The 24802-nt window shown below is 48.1% G+C and overlaps 1 protein-coding gene across 4 annotated transcripts in view; it reads right to left on the bottom strand.

Moving 5' to 3' along the window:
- CIT (citron rho-interacting serine/threonine kinase) overlaps window positions 1–24802 on the bottom strand; it is a 164456-nt gene that overhangs the window by 58033 nt on the left and 81621 nt on the right. For 3 of the 4 annotated variants that reach the window (XM_041003643.1, XM_041003642.1, XM_041003644.1), the window contains 9 exons: window positions 21881–21986; window positions 20811–20954; window positions 19472–19591; window positions 13462–13632; window positions 12204–12254; window positions 11631–11684; window positions 8019–8159; window positions 6074–6199; window positions 2707–2802 (listed from right to left, as the gene is read on the bottom strand). In XM_041003643.1, the coding sequence (XP_040859577.1) occupies window positions 2707–2802; window positions 6074–6199; window positions 8019–8159; window positions 11631–11684; window positions 12204–12254; window positions 13462–13632; window positions 19472–19591; window positions 20811–20954; window positions 21881–21986 (1009 nt within the window). The remainder of the gene's footprint in view (window positions 1–2706; window positions 2803–6073; window positions 6200–8018; window positions 8160–11630; window positions 11685–12203; window positions 12255–13461; window positions 13633–19471; window positions 19592–20810; window positions 20955–21880; window positions 21987–24802) is intronic. The other variant, XM_041003646.1, reaches the window with a different exon arrangement.

Here is a 24802-nt window from a genome sequence, read left to right as displayed (position 1 = left end):
GAAGCCAGAATGTACTCAAGCCAAAAGCATTGGCAAACTTTAAATGCACTAAGGTAGGAGGTCACATGAGAACATCTTCAAGTCACTCTAACATTATATTCACTTTAATGAAAAACACCCAAAAAACATGCAACAATAAAGGAAAGAGGTTGGGGGAGGGGAGTGGGGAGGAGTGGGCATTAGGCTTACTGGTTGGGAAGCCTACATCCCATATTGAAGTACCTGGGTTCAAGTCCTAACTCCAACCCTGATGCCAGCTTCCTGCTAATACACACCCTGGGAAGCAGCAGCAAGTGATGGGTTGGGAACTGGACTGAGCTCCTGGTTCCATCTTGGCTCAGCTCCACTGGAGAGTGAGCCAGTGGATGGCAAGAGCACATCTGCACACACACTCCAGAAATTAAAAAGGTAAGAAAAGAAAATCCATAGGAGCAGATGTCTGAGGGTGACACGGGCAGTGATACACGCAGACATGCAGATGTGTGGTTCTCCAGGAAAGAACCACTCACCTCTGACAGCAACAACAACAGCATCACCACAAAAATTACAAATCTTCCTTCCACATCTGAAGGAAAGGGGAAGCAGCAATACCCGAGACATAATAGCCCACATCTGACTCTCAAGGATATAAGAATGGAGTCAGTGTCGTGACTCAGTGGGTAAAGTTACCACTTGCAACTTGGGCATCCCATAGTGGAACACCAGTTGCAGTCCCAACTGCTCTGATTCTGATCCAGCACCATGCTAAAGCTCCTGGGAAAGCAGCAGAAGATGTCCTAAGTACTTGGGTCCCTGCTTCCCACTTGGGAGACTAGGCAGGTGCCCGCTTTCAGCCTGAACCAGCATCAGCTGCTGTAGCCATTTGGGCAGTAAAAAAGGAAACAGAGCCTGGCACGGTAGCCTAGTGGCTAAAGTCCTCACCTTGCATGTGCCAGAATCTCATATGGGCGCTGGTTCTAATCCCAGGCAGCCGTGCTTCCCATCCAGCTCCCTGCTTGTGGCCTGGGAAAGCAGTCGAGGACAGCCCAAAGCCTAGGAACCATGAATCCATGTGGGAGACCTTGGAAGAAGCTCCTGGCCCCTGGCTTTGGATTGGCTCAGCTTAACTCCGGCCGTTGCGGCCACTTGGGGAGTCAATCAGTGGATGGAAGATCTTCCTTTCTCTCCTCCTCTCTGTATATACATCTGACTTTCCAATAAAAATAAATCTTTTAAAATTTTTTTTGAAAAGGAAAAAGAAAATCACTCTCACTCATTTTTCCTTTCAAATAAATAAATCTTCCTATAATAAAATATAACAACAAATTAAAAAAAAAAAAACAAATTAAAGGCTTGGTGGCAATCAATGAAAAGGTGACATGTTTCTAAAAGGAAACCGATAAGCTGTCATCCATTTCTGACACTATAGTGGGCAGGATGTTGGGCCAGTGCTTCTGTTGAAAATCATATAAAAATCATGTTGCCGGATAAAACATTCTTGCCAAAGCATCTAAGAGCTGATGAGAGAGTCAGAAAATACACTGCAAAATCTAAGTGGAAACAGGGGCCAGGAGAGGTAAGGATATTAAGCTGCTGTAACTTGAGGCATTTGCTGAAGTGAATGAACTCGAGCTTCTGTTTTGATGATCTCAGACATGTCAGAGACAGAAGCCAAAGTCTAGGGTCAGCCCTCTAGACAGAAGCAGGTTTTTTTTTTTTTTTCCCACAGCCTCCAAGCATTCCCATCACTAACTTTCCCAGGAAAACACAGAACTAATAAAGCATACCACAGCAAAGAGACAACAGAGCAAAAACAGATTCTCAAAATACAGATTGGACAACTATGCCTAGTGCATTTGAAAAAAGCAGACAGACCTGAAAATGAAGGTGGAGAATAGCATTGTTACGAACTGTCTAACAAACTTTGAAAAGAACCAATAAAATGCCTAGAAATTTTTTAAAAAATTAGTTGAAATTAAAAAGTCAATGGATAGATTTAACAGTAGGTTAAACACAGGTAACAAAGAATCTGTAAATTGGAAACTAAGTCAGAAGAGCTAACCCAGATTACAACACAGAGAACGGGATAAAAAAGGATAGACCGGAAGTGACCTCACATGTGCCTGATCAGGACAAGTTATTTTCAAAGAGAACAATGAGAGTGACAGCTGACTTCGTAATAGTAAAACCAAAAGCCAATGGAATACTATCTTCAACAGCCAATGTGGAATTCGATTCACAGTCAACATTGTTTTTAAAAATATGTGAAATAAACAGCTATGTCAGAAAAACAAAACAGTTGGTTACTGATGGAGAGTAACAAGGGTATCCTTTCAACAACAGGAATAGTAGCTTGGGTTTGAAATGTCCCTGAGTCCCCTCCCCTTTTTTTTCCTTTTAAAGCAAACACTGTAATGACTATATGGCCAAACCTAAATGACATTGGCTAACTTTTTTTTTTAAGACACAACTGAGAAATCAGTGACCAAACACAAACAACAACAACAACAATAAAATATAGCCTCTTTAGATTTCAAACATCCACAAGGATAGCTTCCACGAACCTCCCACCATGGAGGAAAAGCAGCATTCACCCATAAAAGTCCTTTAGTTGAGATGGAAGTGACCAGCTCTTCCATCTTCCCAGTGCTTGTGCTGGGAAGAGGCACAAGCAAGATAATACTCCAGGGGGACCCACGGGGGAGGGAGATCAGAAAGTGTCTTTACTTTGATCTTCTCCTCGTAGTGCTGCTCTTTCTGTTTCAGATGAACTTCTAGGTGCTGGGCTGAGACCTGGGCTTCCCGGTGTTTCTCCTCCAGCTCCTGGACACAAGAAAACAGTCAGTCAGGTGTGCAAAGGGAAGGCCAACGTTAGTGGACGCTAGATGGTCAGGGGAAACCTGCCTGCGGCCCAGGCAGCTGCTCCACCGTTTCTAGCCCCTCAGGCTCTTGGGAAGGAAATCCACCACAGCGCTTTGGCCCTGGTTTTCCCAGGATTCACACACAGCAGCTGGGCTTTGCAGGCCTGGAATGGGAAGTCTGTCACCATGACAAGACAAGCAAAGCTGGCTTTTCCTTTTTGCATGGAGAAAATATGGGTGGCAAAGCAATGTTTCCAGATTTAAGGATGGCGCAAAGCTCCTGACTAGTAGCTTGAGCCTCAGATCACTTTCACTGTTAAGACTGCTTTAAGTGAGAAAAATTAATTTACAGTGAGGGTAGAAGCAGTATCTTTGCATTGCTCAAGAGCCCTAGCTAAAAGAAAACTAATGTTCTGATGTGATTCTACCGTTCTGAATGTTGAGTGATGACTCTGAGTGACTGCTATCAGGGAGTCCACGAGTAGCTGGGCATGCGCACATTATGCTGATGGGATACAAGGCACACAGGATCCAAGCTGAACACAAAACACACCAATAATGACGATGTAAAAAAACGCATGCACATTCACATGGAGGATGGAAAGGGAACTTGGAGTAATACAAAGAGCTCTGCTTTCATGCTCTCCCAGGTCTTTGTTTCCTGCTTTTAAACAACATTGTGATTCATTGGAAAATTATACCAATTCATTTGCCAAAGTATTATAAACTGATCTTTTAAAAGGCACTCAATTCACCGAAACCGTCTCTGAACGCACAGATAGTTGCATCAACATTAATTCCTGGGAATCTGGACCCATTAGTTAATTACCAATATCAAAAGTCATTATTCCAAGTTCTCAGCTCTTCACACCATTACAAAATTTTTCTTTGAAGTGGAGGCAATTATGAAAATTCTGAAGGATAAGGAAACTACACAGGATATGTCTATAAAATGGGATTGAAAAAAGCACTTTGGGATTCACGTGCACAGAGAACGTTCATGACTAAGCGTTTTAAATTCTGAAGACTGCGAGCCTTGGCTTTGCTTGGGGAGTGGAAAGAAGGGGCTTTTAAGGAGTCAATCTCCAGGCCAGGCGCACAAGCTCTATCACATTCTACCAGATGCGATCTAGAAACGCTGGATGTTAAACAGAACTTCAATAATGGAAACGCACACCTCGCATGCCCCTCGCGATGACTTCCATCAGAGCACGAGACTGCTCGCCCTGATGCCCCACGTATCTCTTTTGGGAATATTTATCAGAATGGGGAATATCTTCAAACGAGTGACACTTGGGGATCTCTTTCCAAGCATCACCACGATGCAATGGTGCCAAGGCCCCACTCCTGCCCATTGTCTGAGGGACTCTGCAGCCTGGGCACCTAGCCTAGGATGATTCTCGAGCAAAAGGCACCATCTGGTAAGTCAAGTTCCGACCACAAAGGTACTCGGGCAGGTTGACAAGACACATTTGGACAAGGTAATGTACTTATCTTTCCTTGGTTGTCCAAAATCACTTGGTAATCATCTTTTCTTGGTTTCAACCCTCATAAGATAGCAAAGGAATGGAAAGTAAAAACTAAAAATGGGTTTAAACAATCGAACAAAAAACCCAGAGATACCTGAAAAATGACAACTCTAAGGATAAATTCTGGTCTGGATACCAGAACTGCATATGCCTGGCAAGCAGCTAGGTGCTCCACAGCCTGACTTCCTAGTGCTTTGGCATTTTTTGTTGTTGTTGTCATTTTTTTAAACATCTCTTTTCTGTATGCATGAGATCAATCCCTCAGTCTGGGCTGGTCATGCGGATGCTGCTGTCTGCTGCTGTTAGCCCAGCTCCTGGAACAGTGCCTGGCACATAGTAGAAGCTCATTAAATATTTGTTGAATGAATGAATGAACACATCGTCACTGAACAGAGGACCACTCTGCAGCCCCAAGAGAGTTTGCCACTTCCTTTGGAACCGAGCAAGGAGAATGAGCAGGCAGGATCTCCAGGGGTCCCACATGGGTGGGAGATCTGATTTTACCCACAATTGAAACGGACACACTTGACAGTCGCCGAGGGAAACTCTGAGGACGCAACGAAAGAACAGAGAGAGGGGAGACTGACAGTTATCTTTCTGTGTACATGTATACATGGAGACAGGGTAGCAAGGCAAAACAATTTCATTCCGCTTTTAACCTTCTGTTCAATACCTAGGTATTTACAAACAGCCAGAGAAATGCCACATTCTGAAGAACTGGATTGGGTTTAGCGGTAGGCACTGCCTGGGCATGTAAGTTGGTCATTCTTGACTGAATGGTTAATAACAACTCATTTCCCAGAACCGATGTAGTGGCCCACTCACCATCTCCCCTTCTGAGCGTGGGGAGTCCTGGCCACCTACTTCAGAGTCTCCCCTAAGGGCAGTTAGAGGGTGGGTGAGGTATATAAATGGACCCCGCGTCATCACTAAGTCTCTCTGAGGTGACATCAAATCTCTGGCATTGCACTGAGATCACACATAGGGGAGTCCTTCACAGGGTGCCACCTGGGCTAGGGCAAAGCAGTGGCCCAGCTGCAAGTACAATTGGAGCCTTCCTCCCTCAACTTGGATGTAGCAGCCCAAGCCCAAATCAGGACAGCTAGCAAACCTAGATGAAGACCTGCAACCTCTAAGGGAATCGTAAACAATCCTCACAACCAAGGGTGGCAGAGAGAGTGTGGGTGAGCGCGGCTCCGTGACAAATGCTACTCGGAGAGCCACAAGCCTGTGTGACTCATTTGTTCTCTGAAAGCCAGGATCTGTGTTTCAGTCTTGAAGGTCTAAACCCCAATAGCTTTCAAAATTAAAAATGTAACAGTCGTACAAAGCTCTGCCGAGAGAAGGATGAAAACGCTCCTACAAAAATGTACCAAGAATGAAAGGTGCACATTCTGCTAAAAAAAAAAAAAAAAAAAAAAAAATGCCAGGCAATTGCAAACAGAGCCAAAACAACAAAACCAAAAAAAAAAAAAAAAAAAAAAAAAAAACCTACTACTGATGGGTCCGTTACCAATGCTGAAATGTCCAGTATTGGAGTTATCGGCACTATTCTACTAGGTGGTGTACACTGGACCGTCTCTTCTCTTGAGTGCTGGGTAACACCTCCCCTGCTGTGGCATGACTTTCCTCCTCCTTACCCCCTTCCCTTTGTAAACCTCTAACCTGGTGTCTTTGAACTTGTCAACTTGGGTTCCTGCTCACCAGAATTTTATCAGCCATCTGCTGGATCTGTTGGGATTTTGTCTGGATGTCATCCTTCAGTCTGTTTTCTCTACGCTCCATGGTCTCTAGCCTCTTAACTTTGTTCTCCAGAGAATGGCGCCGTTCCTGTAGATCGTGAATCAATCAGAGAGTTTTAATGGAGTAACTGCTACGGGCGTTAACACCTGCACCAAGGCAAAAAAGAGTCCCCAGGAAGCGCACGTTTGAGTTGGAAAGAGAGGTCTCAGGCACCCGAAGCAACGGCAGAGAAAGTACAGATTCTACGATTCGGGTACTCGGTTGTGTAGGTTACAAGAGTGCATTCATTCATTCAAATATTTACCAAGCACCTACTATCTGCGAAACTCCACACTAGGCATCACGGGAAAGAGAAGGGAAGATGACATAACTCCTGCCCTTGGGAAAGGTAAGCCAGACAGACACACGCACTGTAGCTTCAAAGGGGAAGAACCATAAGACAAGCAGGGACCCGGTGAGGCGGGATTTGGGAGGTAGGGAGGAGGGTTTCTAGCTAAAGGGTCCAGTGAAGGAGTCGCCAACGGAGGTGCTTTGGAGGAGGAGCATGTAAGGCATTTTGGAGCAAGGAGGGTAGAGGGTGTTTCGCTCAGTGGTCAGGCCCTAGCTCATGTCCTAAGCAGATTCGAGGAAGGCTACAGGCCAAGATATGTCAGCTGGACAGGTAGGTGAAACGGCAGCATTTGTGAATCAAATGCTCGACTCGCCTGGACCAAGTTGGGCTGCACATAGGGAACATGGATATGGGTTTGGGATGGGGCAAAGGGTGTTGCAGGTCCCAAACTGGCTGGGAGAAAAGAGGTTAGACAGGAACAAGAGGTTGACAGATTTCTACATTTGCTCAGATTGGAGGAAAGAGGCCTGGGGAGCCACAGAAATGGCAAGCAGGAGAGGAAGGACAGAGGAAAATGTGGCTGTCTTTACAGCACCACCTGAGTCAGTGAACGGCAGTGTCCCAGGCTGGGCTGAGCAACCATACGGATGCTGGTGGCCCTGACCAGCACTAGGACACTTAGAAGAGATGCAAGCCTGTGGGAAAAGGTCCATTCTGAATTGGAAACACCACTCAAACACCCAGCTCAGGCTTCAGGCGAGTGCTGGAAAGAAGGCAGCCAGAAATGTGGGCGAGGATGGCTACAGAGAATTGTGTTCCAGAAGGTTCTCGCCAGGACCGTGATGGGTGAAAGCCAAAGACCCAGCAATAGGAATAGAAAAAGACAGGGTGTTCAATTGAGTTCCAATCATTCTTGTGGAACCAACGCCAAGGGGAGGGGGAGACAGAGAGCAGTTAGGAGAATGTCACTTTTTTCACTATGCATGCTTTTGTTTTCAGTTTCTGCCTTGTTTTGTTTGCAGTGGAAAAGCACTCATATATTTTCTGGGCTAACTGCATCAATGGTTTCTACTACAACAACAACAACAACAAAGAATTTGAAGAAGAGGCCTGAGAGGACAGACAGCAGCCCGCGAGGTGGCAGCACACAGGCCCACAGGGACGGCCTGGAAAATTAATAGGGGTTGGCGGAAGAGAGGGAAGACAAGGGAAAGAGAGAGGCAGAGCTCAGAGACAGAATCGTGGCCGGCCTGCAGGGATACAGACCCTCCCAGACACCTGTGCAGGCTCAGCAAGGAAGAGCTCTCTCGTATTGAGATGTGTTTCTCCTAGAAGCTGCGGTGACAGAGCCCACACTCCTCTTGGGGTCTCTCCAAGGCTCTTGAGTTTCAAAGGGGTCTTCCAAAGCAAAAGCATTCTGGCCCAACATCAGTGAGGGATAGCTTCGCTATCTCCGACCTTCAGGCACAGCCAAAGGCCAGCAGCGGTCTCAAGGTCGCGCATGCCTGGCTGTTGCCTCTGGTCAGGGCAAGGGGCCGAGGTCAGTCCAGCATGGGCTGGAGGCCCCCTGCTCACCTCGGCTTCCACCAACTTCTTCTTGATGCCTTCGGAGGAGTCCTCCCGGTTCTGTAGCTTCTCCAGCTCCCTCTCAGCCCGCTCCTTTGCCTGCCGGATATTCTGCAGTAGCTCGGTGGCCTCTGTGCTCGCTTTGACAGCCTACAAGGGCAAACAGAACACAGGACACACACCCAGGTTCATACCCACCAAGAACACACCAACAAAATGGAAAAAAGAAGGCAACACTGGGTGCCACAGGTGACACGTGCTTTTCAAAGCACAGGAAGTATTTATTTTATTCTCTAGCCCATCTAATCTGAGGCATACTCTTCTAAAATACTATTGGATGGAGAATCCATTCTATAATTACAATGCCTGTGTTGTCCTTTCTCACGGTACAACTGATGATGGGATACAGCATAACCATTAGCATCTTCCACTATACGGCAGTGCAGTGAAGAAAAATAAAATGCTTAGGTAGACGGATTCACACAGGAATGAATGCATTTAGTTTTGAGTCTTCATCTTGATTTCTGTGATCTCATTTACTAGTTTTGTTTTGGGGAGTGCATAACATAGTTGTAAAAAAAAATAACAGAAGGACTAGCACTGTGGCAGAGTAGGTAAGCTTCAGTCTGTGGCACCAGCATCCCATAGGGGTGCTGGTTTCTGTCCCTACCATTCTACTTCCCATCCAGCTCCCTGCTTGTGGTCTGGGAAAGCAGTTGAGAATGACCCAAGGTCTTGGGAACCCTGCGCCCACATGGGAGACCCGGAAGAGGCTCCTGGCTCCTGGCTTCTGATTGATTCAGTTCCAGTCATTGCAGGCATTTAGGGAGTGAATGAGTGGATGGAAGATTCTTCTCTCCCTATAACTCCCTTAACAAAAATAAAATAAATCTTTAAAAGAAAGGAAGAAAAGATAAAAGCTATTATACATAAGTTAGTTTTTTTCCAGTCAGTACCTTTCATAGGGCATACCAGTGTTCGTTTTCCTTCACAAAGCCACGTTTAAAAGAACAATTAAACCTCTCCAAGTTAATTATGTATTTGCTCATTTTCACTTGAGTCCTTACTACAGCCAGGCTCTGAGTTCACAAGGCTGATGTCTTTATATTTGCTTGCTTCTATGTTAACATTTCAGAAAAGGGAAACTGTGAGAAAAGTCCAACCTGAGGGCCCTGGCTACATGCAGTCACTGAGTTCCTGCAAAGTGGCTGAAAAGTAATTTTTAAAAAAATTTTTTGGAATATTTTAATTAAGTGAAACTTGTGCTATTCCAACACATTAATTTTTTTAAAAGATTTATTTATTTTTATTGCAAAGTCAGATATACAGAGAGGAGGAGAGACAGAGAGGAAGATCTTCCGTCCAATGATTGACTCCCCAAGTGAGCACAATGGCCAGTGATGCGCCAATCTGATGCCAGGAGCCAGGAACTTCCTCCAGGTCTCCCACATGAGTGCAGGATCCCAAAGCACTGGGCCATCCTCTACTGCTTTCCCAGGCCACAAGCAGGGAGCTGGATGGGAAGAGGGGCTGCTAGGATTAGAATCAGCACCCATACGGGATCCCGGCGTGTTCAAGGTGAGGACCTCAACCTCTAGGCCACACCACTGGGCCCTCAACACATTAATTTTTAAGCTTAAGCATAATTAACTGAAAAACTGAAGCAATATAAATGCATTAATACTGAAACATTCTATAGGAGAGTATCAACAGTGATAATGTTTTTGGATATATTGGCACCAGAATCCCTGGATTTAAGATCCAGGCTCTGCTTCTATGTCCAGCTTCCTGCTAATGCAGAGCCTGGGAGAGCAGATGACGCCAAGTCGAGGGCTCCAGCCATCCATGTGGGAGACCTGGGTTGAAGTCCTGGCTCGTTGTGGTCGAGCCCTTGGCTATTTCTAGCATTTGGGAAGTGAGTCAGCAAATGCAAAGCATCTCTCTAAATATACCTTCACTTCTCTCTGCCTTAAAAATAAAGTTTTTAAAAGAAAGGGGCAGGGAGGAGCCCAGTTCAGTTCCCTAGTGGCTGATGTCCTAGCCTTGCATGTGCTAAGATTATATATGGGAACCTGTTCGTGTCCCAGGGGCCTCACTTCCCATCCAGCTCTCTGTTTGCGGCCTGGGAAAGCAGTCGATGATGGCCTAAAGCCTTGGGATCCTACATCCAAGTGGGAGACCCGGAGGAGGCTCCTGACTCCTGGCTTCAGATTGGCTCAGCTCCAGCCGTTACGGTCACTTGGGATAGTGAATCAGTGGATAGAAGATCTTCTTCTCTGTCTCTCCTCCTCTCTGTATATCTGACTTTCCAATAAAAATAAATAAATCTTGAAGAAAGGAAGGAAGGAAGGAAGCAAGCGAGGGAGAGAGGAAGGAAGGGAGAGAGGGAGAGAGGAAGGAAGGGGTAGGCAAATGTGGCCTGTCTATACAATGCATGTCATTCATCTTTGAAAAGGAAGGAAATTCTGAGCCAGATTCTACATGAATGGGACTACTTAAGGACATGATGACAAGTGAAACCGGCTAGTCACACAAAGATGAATGCTACACTACTCCACTTCCTTGTGGCATCTACAATAACCAACACCACTCAGGCAGTGGTGGAAGGACAGCTGCCCAGAGCCAGGGTCAAAAAGGACCCTGCACTCATGTATGCTGGACATTGAGTGTTCCCATCACAGAGTGCAAGAGTTCCAGGCGTCTGTTCCCCGGCAGTGTAAACACGCTCAGCACCACTGAACGGCACATGCTAACACGGCAATTTAACAATCTGTGTTTTTTAGCACAATAAGGAGGAGGAGGAGGGAAGAAATATGAAAAGATTCTATGAGCGGCCTCCAAAAAGTTCATGAAAAATGTGGATCATGGAAAAACTCTGCATGGATTTCCAAATCTGTCTGCGTCAAATTAAAGTCATCCTCTCACTCTGCCTCCCGTGAGCTTTCTGTAACATCCTCCGAGCCAGCAAACATGTTCACAGACGCTCGTGCTGCAGATGACATGCCTCAGAGCCACCTTCGTCCTGGCCCTTTCCTCAGGCAGGTAAGTGCACGAGGTGATACACGCTGAGCCTCACCATCAGCTTGAGGTCATCCTTTTCCAGTGTGCACAGGTAGGGTACACACACGCATGCATATACATACATATGTATTATATGTATTTTGATAGTGCATGCAGATTGCATTTATCAATTAGGACTTAATAAAGTTGGTGGGAGGATATGTACAATTTTTTTCATTATAAGAACCTGGCCCCTCTCTCTGTACAGATGACGCCAGCGAATTGCCAAGTGTCCGTTGTTACTCAGGGACCTGGCACCTCTCTTCTAAGTGTGCAAAATCGGGAGCCTGGTCCCCCAAGCCCCACCTCCAGCCTCTCGGGTTCTACGATAGTATAATTAGAACCTTTACTTGAGAATTTTTAAAAATAAGCACTGCTGACACATCTCAAAGGGCAAAAGCATATTGAGAACTCCGATGCTTTCAGGTAACACGCACTCCCCCTTCTTTTTCTTTGGAGCTGGATGACTAACTAGGTAGCTCTCATCACTCGTTGCTCCGGGACCAGGCAAAGCATTTAGGGAAGTGGATGGAGTCCCCTGAAACATCACTTCGGGCTTACCTTTTCCAGCTTCTCTTGGAGTTCCTGAATTTTGAGCTGTTGTTCAGCATTGATCTATAACAAAATCCCAAGAAATAAAAACCAAAGGCAAGTCAGAGTTAACATTTTGTGCTACACTAAGGGCAGTCCTACTTTCTTGAGGTTTTTGAATGGGGTCTTTTTGCTTTGTTTTCCAGAACCTCCACAAGGCGGGGGAGGGAAGAATGGAGGCCTTCCATGGAAGACTTTGGCTGTCCCAGTACCAATCTCACCCTATTTCTCTAAGGCCAGCAACACAGAAACAGCACCCAGAGGCAAAGTCACCCCATACTTCAGGCAGCAGCTTGCTGTTTTATGTAATGCCCGGGTTTATTTATGACCGTGAGCAGACAAGATAAAACAGGGAGTTTAACTCTTTAAGAATCACAGCTAATGCTAACTGTGGTCACTCAGGGGAAGATCAGCAAAGTGAACCTGGAATCTGCTACTCAGGCCGTTGCCACAAAGCTCCTAATCAAAGAATGGTCATCAATAGTGATACTTGAAGAAATAAATACCCCAAATGTCAAAGCCAATCATGAAGAAAAAATATACCTTCTCCAGTTTGGAATATTCGCCGACTTCAGGCTTCCCCTGATCCTTGGCCTGCAGTGAAAAGTGACAGTGACAGGGAGGGGTCAGAGGGAGGTTGGATAATGAGTATCAAACCAGAGTTAGATAGAAGTTTCCAGTGCTAAGTATTTTTTACCCCAACAAAGTTGGAAAAAAAGAGGAGCTGGAAGCTCCCACCCCAAAGTAGTAACAGGTAGAGATGTTAATTTCCCTGATTTGATCAACACACACACTGTACCCATATGCTGAAATATCCTATTGCACTCCCATAAACATGCACCATTACTACTCATTAAAAAAAAAAAAAACACAACTTTATTAATGATCTCAGCACAATGGCTCAAGTGGTTAATTCCCCCTCACAAACACTGGCATCCCATACGGGTACTAGTACACATCCCAGCTGCTCTACTTCCCTATAGCTCCCTATCTGTGGCCCGGAAAAGCAGTGGAGGATGGCCTGCACACATGTGGGACACCCAGAAGAAGCTCCTGGCTTCAGATTGGCTCAGCTCTGGGCATTGCAGCCACTTGGGCAATGATCCAGTGGGTAGAAGATCTTTCTGCTTCTCCTTTATTAAATATCAAAGGGATACAAATGTTAACTTGATGATCTTCATACATTCAATATATATGTTGAATTACCCTATTATGAGCATAAATATATAGCTGTGAAGTGGTAAATTCTTTAAAAAAAATTTATTTATTCTTATTGGAAAGATCTTCCATTCACTGGTTCATTCCTCAAGTGGTCACAATGGATGGAGCTGAGCCAATCTGATGCCAGGAGCCAGGAGCTTCTTCTGGGTTTCCCACTTGGGTGTAGGATCCCAAGGCTTTGGGTTATCCTTGGCTGCTTTTCCAGGCCACAAGCAGGGAGCTAGACGGGAAGCTAGGACATGAACCAATACCCATATGGAATCCCAGCACTTGAAGGTGGAAGTTTAGCCAACAGAGCCACAGCTCTGGACCCCCAAAGTAGTAACTTTTGAAAAAGGCACCACATATTGCAAGATCATATCAGTCAAGAGATCAGTAGACAACTTTGTTGTACTTTTCTGGTCTCCAGAGTCAAACCAATAACAATAAATGATAACATTACCTCCTACAAATAAGGACTGTGGGCTCTCCAAGACAGGCCATGATGCCTCCTATCTGCAATCCCATGACTAGCATGCCCTTTGTTCTGACAGAGGTCAGCTGTCCCTGCCCCCATCGGGCCCCCTCCGAAGTGACCTACCTTCATCAGCTTATGCTGACATTCCGTCGCTTTCCGCTTGAATTCCTCGGCTGCAAGCCGAGACTCTCGCAGCTCGGACTCATAGAGATCGCTGCGCCGTCTGGCAGACACAAGGTCCTCTTCCAGCTGATTCATCATCAACCTCATCTCCTCCACCTGAGCCTGGTACTCCTAAAGAGCAGGCAATGGGACAAAGGGAGACTTGGAGTTCCTCAAAGAGCAAGGCAGCAGTGAAGAGGGGAGAACAGCAGCCAATAGGGGCAGGCCTACGTGGAAGACAGAGATTGCCAAAGGACCCAGCAAGGGGTTCTGGGAGACAATGAACAGAGAGGGGCACCTGTGGGGCTGCATCACATGCTTGGAACAGCAGTTATGACATTGCTTGGGACACTCGCCTCCCAGAGCAGAAATCCTGGGTTCAAGTCCTATCTTCCCTTCCAACTCCAGCTTCTAGCTAATGAGCACCCTGGGAGCTAGATGATGGCTCCAATAGCCGGACTTATATGACCCATGTGGGAGATTCCTGACCCAGTCCTGGACGGTGTAGGCCTTCCAGAAATAATCAGTGTGGGAGGGGGAGGGGAGTAGGAGGTGGTGGTGGTGGTGTGTGTATCTTTCACATAAATAAATATCTAACTGAAAATTTTACAGAAAGAGACTCTGAATAGCAAAGGGAGTGGTATCTGGGGAAGAGGAAGGAGAAAAAGAAAACCCAGTCTCTAACTGTGTGTATGCAGAGCGGGATCCCCAGTGAGACCACAAGGAACACAGTGCTGGGGGCGGGGGGAGTGCCCCGGGGAGTGGGCTGAGCCGTTCCTGGCACCTGCAACCCTTTGCCGAGCTCTGACTCCCAGCTCCTCTGCCACTGGCCATGCATCTGCAGAGACCACAGGGCATGGCCTAATGCCTGGCTTCCTGCCACCCTTGTGGGAGACCCTGTTGGAGTCCTGGGTTCCTGGCCTCAAGCCCTGGCTGCTGCAAGCATTTTGGTGGGGGGGAGGGAGTGAATCAGGGAAAGATACTGCTTGCTCTTCCTTTAAAAAAATTCTATAATAAAAAAATATTTTTAATCCTTTGAACAAATAATAACTCACACTAGGCTTCGACACAGGACAGCCGAAAGGGACGCTCTTCACACAGCTGAGAAACTGCTTCCACGTAGGTTCCCTCCAAGGGTAATCATTTATATAGATTTGTCCTTTACAAGTCAGGTACCTCTAACACAATTAGATATGGTTCTAGTTTTAAAATTAACCTTTCCAGCAGCGCAAAGGGGTAATTGGAGTCTCAGTGGAAAGCCTCCTGGAAGGTGAAACTCATCATTGTCAGTTTCTCACCATTAATTTTTCTGGGTCCAAACCTACAGGGTCAACTTAGCATCATCACTCCCGCCCTGCAAGTCACCCTGAATCCTGGAAGACTCACAAAACCCTGGCTCTGGACACAATCACTCGGGATGAAAGTGCCAAGGAAAGGATGCTCCTGTCCCCTCCCGCAAACCCTCATGGGATTTTAGGGATCCCAGCCAGCCAGCCTGCTCCTTCCCAGGGGGACACTTCCAAAAGCAACAAAGAACACTTCGGTTTGAGGCTGCTCAAGATTGGAGGTGCCACAAGAAATGGACAATGACTTCAGCAACTTTGGGACGAGATGTGAAAATATTCCTTTTTAGCAAGAGCAGGGCTAACTGTAAGAATTATGAATAAGCATTTGTCTCATCCAAGGGGGCGGGGAGTGGGGAAGACACCCAAGGAGAAGAACAGGAAATGTAAGAGAGTGTTTGTGATCTTGACAACATGCAGTAACATCCTTGAGGTCTGTTCTCTCAAGGAACAACTAAGCCAGGATAATTTTTAATCAATAAGTTGCAATTTATGATTCTTTTTTTCTTTACTAACCAGGTACAAAGGTAACCTTTCACCCCCACTACAACAGCAGATCCTTCTGGTATACACTGAAGCAGAAGCCAGGTTCTTAATAAAGCATAGGTTTTCTGGGACAGGCCTCGCGGCACAGCTGGTAAAGCTGCTGCCTGCAGGGCTGGCATTCCATATGGGTACCAGTTTGTGGCCCAGCTGCTTCACTTCCGATCCAGCTCCCTGATGGTGCACCTGGGTGAACAGTGGAAGATAGCCCAAATACTCGGACCCCTGACTCCACGTAGGAGACCAGGATGAAGCTCCTGCCTCCGAGGATGCTATGGCCCAGATGCTATGGCCATCCAGGGAGTGACCCAGTCGATGGAACCTCTGCCTCTGCTCAATCTCTGCAGCTTGGATTTTCAAATAAATCAATCATAAATCTTTTAAGGAAACAAGGCCAGGCTGGAGCAGGGGGTCTCACCTCACTCCCTCCCACCCACACTGTTTCTGGGCTCGAAGCTCACACACGGTATCTGGCGGTATCCCCTAGACAGGGGAAAGCAGAAGAGACAAAGATTTCCACAAACATCTCCCAGCTGTGTGAACGCTGGGGACAGGAACCAGGGGAGTCAATGGGACATCCTTTACCTGGAGTTGTCCCGGATCCCTCAGCCAGGACCCCACTACAAGATGTCAGCAACTAACCCTTCTTCTATCCCTTCATCCATTAAAATTACACATGATGGGACCAGTGCTGTGGCACAGCTGACTAAGCCGCTACCCAGGACCCCAGCATTCCATACGGGCACTGGTTTAAGTCCTGGCTGCTTCACTTCCCATCCAGCTCCCTGCTTGTGGCCTCAGAAAGCAGTCGAGGATGGTCCAAAGCCTTGGGACCCTGCACCCATATGGGAGACCTAGGAGAGGCTCCTGGCTCCTTACTTCAGATTGGCTTAGTTCCAGCCACTGTGGCTATTTGAAGAGTGAGCCAGGAGATAAAGGATTTTCTGTCTTTCCTTTCTGTAAATCTGCCTGTTAAAGAAGAGAAGAGAAAAGAAGAGAAAAGAAAAGAAAAGAAACGAAAAGAAAAGAAAAGAAGAGAAGAGAAGAAAAGAGAAGAAAAGAAAAGAAAAGAAAGGAAAGGAAAAGAGAAGAAAAGAAAAGAGAAGAAAAGAAAAGGGCAAGCAAGCAGTGGAGGACGGCCCAAGTGCTTGACACTGCGTGTGGGAAACTCAGAAGAAGGGCGACCTGCATAGATTTCCCCTCTCTCTCTGGCTCTCCCTCTATGTGCCTGCCTTTCAGATAAATAAATAAATTCCTCTTTTTAAAAAATTACATGTGCTAACTATATTCATCTAAACACAAAGATATCAATACTATCTACACTTAAAGTGATTTTGACCTCAAACCTCAATCAATAACCTGAAGGTCCCTAAGAGTCCAGGGGGTCCCTGCGGCTGATGTGCATGCTGGGAAGCCAGCCACACCCAGGAACAGATGCCAAGCTGCAGAGCCCTCAGAAAGTTCAGACAGGGCCTGGGCACCTTTAACCGTCAGACTCACTCTGCTGTCTGACTTTATGCCCACAGAGGGAGCATGTGATTGTGGTGTTCTGTCGAGAGCAATGAGCCAGCATCTGGGCCCCTCCCTCCCCACCCCCATCTCTCTCCTGAGCTCCAGCCTCCCGAGGGAGGGAAGGCAGTGTCTGCCGGGCTGCCCTCCACCGAACTCACAGTAACGCATTTGTGGGTCTCTCTGATAATCTGCTGGCTGCTTTAAGGAAATCCTGGCACTGTGCTTCAGGGGCAAGCCTGAGAGGGAGAGGGCAGGCCCACCTCAGCATGGAGGGCTCTGCGGGTCCCGATGAGGCAGGGTCACAGTGCAGGCCCAGCCACAGCTCCGAGTCCCACGGAAACCAAGTGTCCAGAGGTCGGAGTTTGGGGAGGCAGCAGGTACACTACTGTCCACTCCGAGACCCTGGCATGCAGCTGCTTCTGAGGAAAACACCAGTAAGAGGGTCCCAACCAAGCCATCACCCAAGACTCCTAGGGATTCTTCTTTCAAACCAGATCCGAAGACTTGAGGGCGAGTAGTCTTGGTAGAAGCTGCACAGAAAAAGTCAGCTTCGGAGACAAAGAGATCCCAAGCCTGGGAGGGTTCAGTATGTTGCAAACCAAATACTGGAAGTCAGCTGCAAGCATGAAAAAGCCTTTTCCTGGTTTGGTAGCATCCCGTGTTCGCTCACAATGCTTCCTGCCAGGGCTCTTGAAGAAGTCCTTCTTCAGTAGTGAAAAAAGTCCAAGAAGTTTTTGACCCACCCCACCCCCCGTGGAACTTTTGGAGATCATTAAACCTGAAACTCCATATGATCACCAACTGTGAGATGAATCATAAAAGACCCGTCTTTGAATTCGGCCACCAGCTGCTCCCTCTGGTGGCCAAAGGCAGCTTTCATTTCCCCGGGATATCAACAAAACTCAATTTCCAAACACACTGAACTGATGGAGTTGGGTGGAGGTGGGGAGAGAAGGGAAAGATACAAGAACCCTCCTTCATGCAACTTTTAAGATGAAAAAACTGTCGACAAAAAGGGGCATGAGTCACCTGTCACAGCAGATGTCTCCCTGTGTGCCCCTCAATCTCTCTAGGGCCAGGGCTGTGCAGACACGTGACAATCCATCTGCAAAGTTAGTTCCCTGTGCCTGCGTTTCTTTCTAACGCTTCTAGGCAAGCAAGGGGACAATAATGAGTCACTCAGAGACGGGAAGGTGATGTGCACATTTTGCCAACAAGCCACACAAACACAGCAACTCCTACCTTAGAAAGTCAAGGATCAGGTTACTTGCCAGAGATGGCCGGGTCTGTGCTAACCCAGGGATAAAACCCTGCTTTTTTCTTTCAGTGTTTTCACTGTTTTTTTTTTTAAGTGAATGAGGGTTGCCTGGCAGCTGATAATTCAGCTCCCCAATTACTCATTGCCATTGCTTCATTAAAGTTTCTATTTACAGTTTCTTCAAAAGACAGAAAAATCCATGCTAAAAGGGAAACAATGAGGCAATATAAAAATGAGCCATCTACCCAAAAAAGACTCTTTTAGAATTAGGGGGGAGGCGAGTGGGCTTTTTAAAGGTGCACATTTTTTTTTTCTGGACTCACGGAGAACATTCGTCCACAATCAGACATGCTGTGTTGTCCGTGGCTCGGCCAGAATGACAAACCTTCCTTTCTACAACACTTCTTTGCAGAAGCAAAACTAGGAATTGCCTTGGTTTCTCTCCCCGCCTCCCCTCAAAACAAACAAACAAAAAGAAAAAAACCTATAAAAACAATTTGGGGTTTTTGTTGTTGTTTTTTAAGCTTTCAATTGGCAAATGCGTCCCACACAGAGCTGACAGCATGTGGCTCCAGCTTTGTGGGCCAGTCTCAGGCAGCACCTGTCACTCTGGCCCTTGCAGCAGGAGAGCCGCTATGGTCAACATGGGGGACACTGACCAGGCGGTGCTCTCATAAAACCATACTGATCGACACTGAAACTTCGATTTTACAGACTTCCAAATGAAAACCCATTCTTACTGGGGAGTTATTTGCCCTAATGATTGAGAGTCTACTTTAGAGCACCGGGTCTGCTTCCTGGCTTGAATTCTCAAAGCCAACCTGCCAGCACAGACCCCTGGAGGTCTGTGTAGCAACGACAGCCTGGGTGACTGCATGCCTGCCCCCCACCCATGTGGGAAACCTGGACTGTACCCCCAGCTTCCAGCTTTACTCCTGGGGGAAAGGCTGACTCACATGGATTTGGAACATGTGCCAGTGGCTGGATGGACCAACCTTTTTCTTAAAATTAAAAAAAAAAAAAGTTTTAAAGGTCTCTTTAACTGTGGGCCATATCTGTCACAGGGCTGCTCTTGCTCTAAACCGACATCTTTCTTAAAAGAAGGAGACATTATGGGGCACAGACTCCACAAGCAACCAGGAGAACACCACGACTTATGTAAATCACACAGAGCCTAAAGTTTCCAAATGACCTACATACCTCCCTCCGTTCGCCCCCCTGCTGCCCACACCGCCTCTCTCTTGGTGTATCTCAAACTCGCCTCTCCGGAGATGAGGGCACTGAGCCAGCAGGGCGCTGGGCTCGGCGGCCATACCTGCTCTTTGATCTCCTGGAGCTTCCGGCTCTGTTCCCTGATGTCATGGAGAAGCTGCAGTGCTTTGTCATCCTCCTGGGACACTTCCATCCGTGCTTGCTCCAAACTTCGCTTTAAGCTCTGTAGAAAGCAAAAGTGTTAACCTGGATGCCTAATGGGGCCGGCTCTGTTTGCGACAGAGCTGCAATGCTCTTCGTGGACCCCAGTGTGGAGCCAGGGTAGGACTGGCCAAGGTTGCCAACAATTCCCAGGTGGGTGCCGAGTCCAGTTTCCGTCCTGCAAAACCTTTGGGTTCGAGAAGCGTAACGTGGCTGTGGGCATCAGGACCCAGCCTGCCTCCTGCCTCTGACTACCTGCCCTCACACATACTTACACGCTTGGGCCTAAACACCAACGCACTCCCTCGGCCGTGACCACCACCGCCAGGGTGGCATCGACTGTCTTTGCCTGCAGCATCGCCATCTGAGGGCTCTCGCAAAGCCCCAGTGACTTCATCCTCCTGCCCAGTTGACATGGAGGACTCCGAGACATCTATTTCCACCCTACCCCCGGTCCCTGACCACTTTGCATTTGTAAGATCCCCTTACTGCTTCCACGGAACTGAAATATGTATCTGAGAATACAGAGCTGAATAGCTTCACCCACCACCGGCAGGCAGCCAAGTCTGGAAGGGAAACATAGCAGTTATTCTTAATCAGCCACGTCCTATAGATTTCCTCTCCCTTGTAAGAGGGGGAAAAAAGAGAGAGAGAGAGAGAGAGAAAACTTGGGGAAAAAAGTGTGATTCAACTTCTTCAGATTGTTTAATTGGACACATTAAAGAGACACCTGAATGAAGCATCGAACGAGACAATGGAGGAGACAGTCTACTCTGGTGAAGGAAAAAAAAGGATGAGTCACATGATAAGTAATGGCAGGGGGCCTGGGTTTTACAAGTGGAATCTTCGCATCCCTGGCTCTAGGCTCTGCTTAGCAGAAAGTTTTCTTTCTTTTTTTTTTTTTTCCTTGTACATGTCTGGGAGTTTGGTCCTAAGACACAAGATTATAGACCAGGGAGGCTGGGACGGGAGGTCTTGGGTCTGCTGCCACTTCCTACCATGGCAGCTCACTCCTGTACCAGGCTCCACGGTGCCCTGTGCCCTACTGGGACTTGGTGCTGCCAATGGTTTAGCCTCGTTTCTTGTGACCTGGTGCCTGGCTCTCACTGCTCTGTGCTACCTGTCTTTCTGAGCCCTGTCCCTGGCTGTGATGTGCCTCGTGAAGCCATCATGACACAGAATGAGACACGCACGACAGGAAGTGCCACCTCCAAGGGAAGGGGGCTTTGGGGGAGGCTCACACTGCATTCTGTGATGTAGGTAGCAAGGTCCTGCTCCAGGAGGGATCTCTGAGTCTCAGAGGCCTTCAGCTCCACCTCCTTCTGACTAAGCACAGCCTCCACCTCTGACACTCTCCGATGTAACCGGGTCATTTCCTGTTCCATCTGCAACAAACACATCGACAGGTTAAAAAGGCCCGCGGCGGCCCGCCGGGAGCAATCAAATCTCAAGCAGCCTCCCGGAAGCCATGTGGTGGCCCGGGCTACAGCTGCCTCGCCAGAGGCCAGGATGTGAGCAAATACCATTGCGTCTTCGCCCAGGAGCGCACGCTTCTTCGTAAGGACAGTCACCGAATGCTAAGTCACTCCTCTCATCCAAGTCTCGCTCCACTCGCGATCACTTCTCTACCCCAGTTAGCAAGGAAGTCACACAAGGTACCATTTGCCACTGGGGTGTGTGTGTTTTGCTTTGGCTGGGTCAGGTTTTGCAGGCGTCACTTTAATTTTATCCCAAATCCATCTTGGTCCCCCCCCATCTCCTTGCAAAGATCTAGAGGATAAATCCAGGACAGGGCAAGGAGTTACAGAAGCGTCTGTCCTCTTAGGAGTCCCAGGCAAGTAGTGCTATTAGTCTCCAAAGAGTTGCCCGCGGGCAGGAACAGTGAGTGGCGTTTAGGAGGCGTTGAGCATAACCAACAGAGCGGCCGCAGTGAGAGAGCAGGAGTGCTCAAAGACTACGAAGACAGACTTCGCATCACTCAAAGCAGATGGGGTGCATGTCGGCCACAGGAGAGGGCCCGGCCACCTGCCGGGAGGAGCACACATCTGGCTGGCTCGCGCTGAGAAACGGGCCGCTTTAAATCCAGGGCCTCCTCGGGTTAGGACTTAAAGGATTTACAGCAGAGTCAGGGCCCAAGCGAGCTCATCTCCCTCTGAGCAGCTTGGAGGCGCGACTTCGGCGAGGGAGGGGGCGCCTCGCTCGCTACAGATCAGGTGGCTCAGCGCCAGCCGTGGCCCCCGGCGGCTCCCTTGGCATAGATGGACGGGAGGATCCTGGAGCAAGGAGGGAGGCCGGCTGCGGAAATAAATACCTTGTGACACTTGTCCTGAGAGTCCTGCAGCTCTTTGCTTTTGATGAGAAGTTTCTTTTCCATGGAGCTAGCCTTGGCAGGGGAGTCCAGACTCGATACAACAGACCTAAGTAGAAGAAAGCCGGTGTCAGGGTGACCAGCGGGTAAGTGGGCCTGGCACGCACCAGTCAAACACTCCTGCAGTGGAGACCCTATCTCCGCCAGCATTCCATGGCTGCTGCTGCTGCTGCTTCTAACAGCATCAAGGCCACAAGCCAGGCAAATGGAAGGACTCTGGAAAAGAGGAGCCTCGGGTAATTTTCACTCACCATGGACAGCCTCTCCCAGCCTCAGTCTGCACATCCACACAGTGGTATGGTAATAAAAGTGCTACACTTGCTGCATGGGAGAACATGAGCACTGAACACACAACTTCGTGCCTGGCGTGCCTCTGAACACTCACTCACTCACCAGGTGTGTGCAATCTACCCCTTTTGCTCCAGAAACTCTTCCTGGTACTAGCATGCAGTAGTGAACAAGACAGATTACACCTCCACCCAGCACCCACTTTGTACTAACAATCTGTAGAAAGCAGACACATCAGCAAGAAGGTTACAGAGGAAGGTCACTTTGGGGACAAACTGAAACATGAGCATGTGATATGATGCAAGAAGTGGAGCCGAGGGGCTCGTTTTAAACAAGGCTGATCAAGAAAGCCTTCTTGGAAGGGGCAGTATTAAACCCACGATCTGAAGCATAAGATGCTGACCACACAAAGTTCTGGAAGGAAACAAATTTCAGAGAGAAGGGGGACAAATGCTGATGCTAAGGCCCTGAGGCAGGATAGAGACGACACAGCAAGGAAACAATGATTGCTGTTGCTATGCCAATCAAAGCATTGCTTGCCAGCAGCCATTGTGGTTCCTCTCATGTTATAAAAATAGCTAGTTAGTGCTGGGAATAGTGTGCCACAGCACAGTGGGTAAAGTTGGTTAGCGCTCCCATTGTTCCACTTTCAATCCAGCTCCCTGCTACCGTGCCTGGGGAAGCAACAGAAGATAGCCCAGGGCCTTAGGCCCCTGCCGCTCATCTGGGAGACTGGGGTAGATTTCTAGACTCTTGCCTTCAACCTGGCCCAACCCTGCCTATTGCAGCCATTTGGGGAGGGAATCGGTAGTTGAAAAGTTTTTCTCTCTCTTTCTCTGCCTTTCCCATAAATAAAATATTTTTTTTTTAAGAAAAAGAGAAAATAACTAATGCTTATGAGGTTAGGTCAAATAGCCCTCCCACTCCTTTCCCAAAGATGCCCACGTCCAGAGGGTTGCCACTAAACAGCCAAAGGGACTTGGCAGTCACTACTGGTCAAGGACCTCAAGGTGGGGAGATCATCCCAAGGTAATCACCAAGGCCCATGGAAATCAGAGGCGGACAGGCAGAGGAGACACACCCATGGAATGCAGGCAAGCTCTAGCAACTGGAAAACAAGGAAACAGTGCCCCAACACACACCAGCAACCTGGCCGCTGATAAATGGCTGCTCCGCAGGGAACTGGGGAGTGGCCCACAGGATGCTCTCCTCATGGAAAGGACATCTAACCCGCTCAGTGTGTACACAGTAACTCACACTCTGAGCCCTTTCCCCAGAAGTGGTTAACTACACACAGGGGTGGGTGTTCTGCTGGGGCAGGCATTGTGGAGCAGTGGGTTCAGCCGCTGCTTGCGACACTGGTACCACATACTGGAAAACCAGCTTAAGTCACACTTCTGATCGAGGTCCTTCCTGCTGATGAAGCCAGGAAACAGCAAATGATGACCCAAGCATTTGGGCTCCTATCATCTACATGGGAGACTGGGTTGGAGATACCAGGTCCTGCCTTCAGACAGGCCCAGTCCTGGCTTCTGCAGCCATTTGGGAAATGAACTAGCAGGTGGGATATTTCTCTTTTTCTCTCCCTTTCCAATAAGCACATAAAAGAAAATGAAAAAATCCTCACCCAACACCGTGCTGCTCCCTTGTTGGTTCTCTTGGTACACACCATGGGACAGGGAAGGAACAAGGCCGAGTGAAAGCACAGTGGTTTTTATGCACACAGGGACAGCCTCGCTGCCCCACAGCCCTGTACCTAGTATCTTGGTGACAGGCTGCAGGCACTGGGTGTCAGTGAGCACTGGGTCTGACCAGCAGCTGCCATGAAGGGCTCCTGGCCTGAAAGAGGTCAGTTTCCACAGCAATGTAAAACCTCTCTCCTGGGCAGCTCCTGGCCCAACAACAAGGGTGGGCATGACGGGTGTCAGCTCCCAACACTCACACTCGGGCAAGCGGGGAGCCGATTCCTGGAGGCAGCTGCTTCATCCCACACCAAGCCCACCATGCCTTGGCCTGTGCCAGCTCTGAGCCCCAGATTCCTCCCCTACACAACAGGGCTAATTCTCAATCCACTTCCTGCAGAGACAACAGGGGGCCAAGCAGGCAGAGCCCTCCCTCGGCGCAGTGCCTGGGGATCTGTGAGTGATGACGGATGTCCACCATCACTTTCATCATGTCAGGCAACATGGAGCAGCGCATACGCCTCTCAGACTGGAATGGCAGAACGCTGGGGCTGGGTGTGCTCTGCACTGTTACTCACTTGCAGACAAGTGTTGCAGAAATGGGCAGCAGGGATTGGCATCCCAAAATAGACCTTTTGGAAAAAAACCTGCACGTTTGGCTAGAAATGTTAACCAAGCTCTACACCTCTCACCATGCTGTCTTCTATCTAAATGCTTTCAGTACACACACACACCCTGTGCATACACACGTCGTCACACACAGGCACACACCCACATGTACACACACACATAAACCCACATACACCCATGCACACACATGTAGCAACGCACACTCACGCATACACCCACAAGTACCCACACATGCATCCGCATACAGATGCACACACACCCACAT

Source organism: Ochotona curzoniae, unplaced genomic scaffold (assembly GCF_017591425.1).
Source record: "Ochotona curzoniae isolate NIBS_2020 unplaced genomic scaffold, NIBS_Ocur_1.0 scaffold_274, whole genome shotgun sequence".
Taxonomy (NCBI): Eukaryota; Metazoa; Chordata; class Mammalia; order Lagomorpha; family Ochotonidae; genus Ochotona; species Ochotona curzoniae.
Note: the sequence above shows the minus strand (reverse complement) of the source record. Positions and strands in the feature narration are given on the sequence as shown.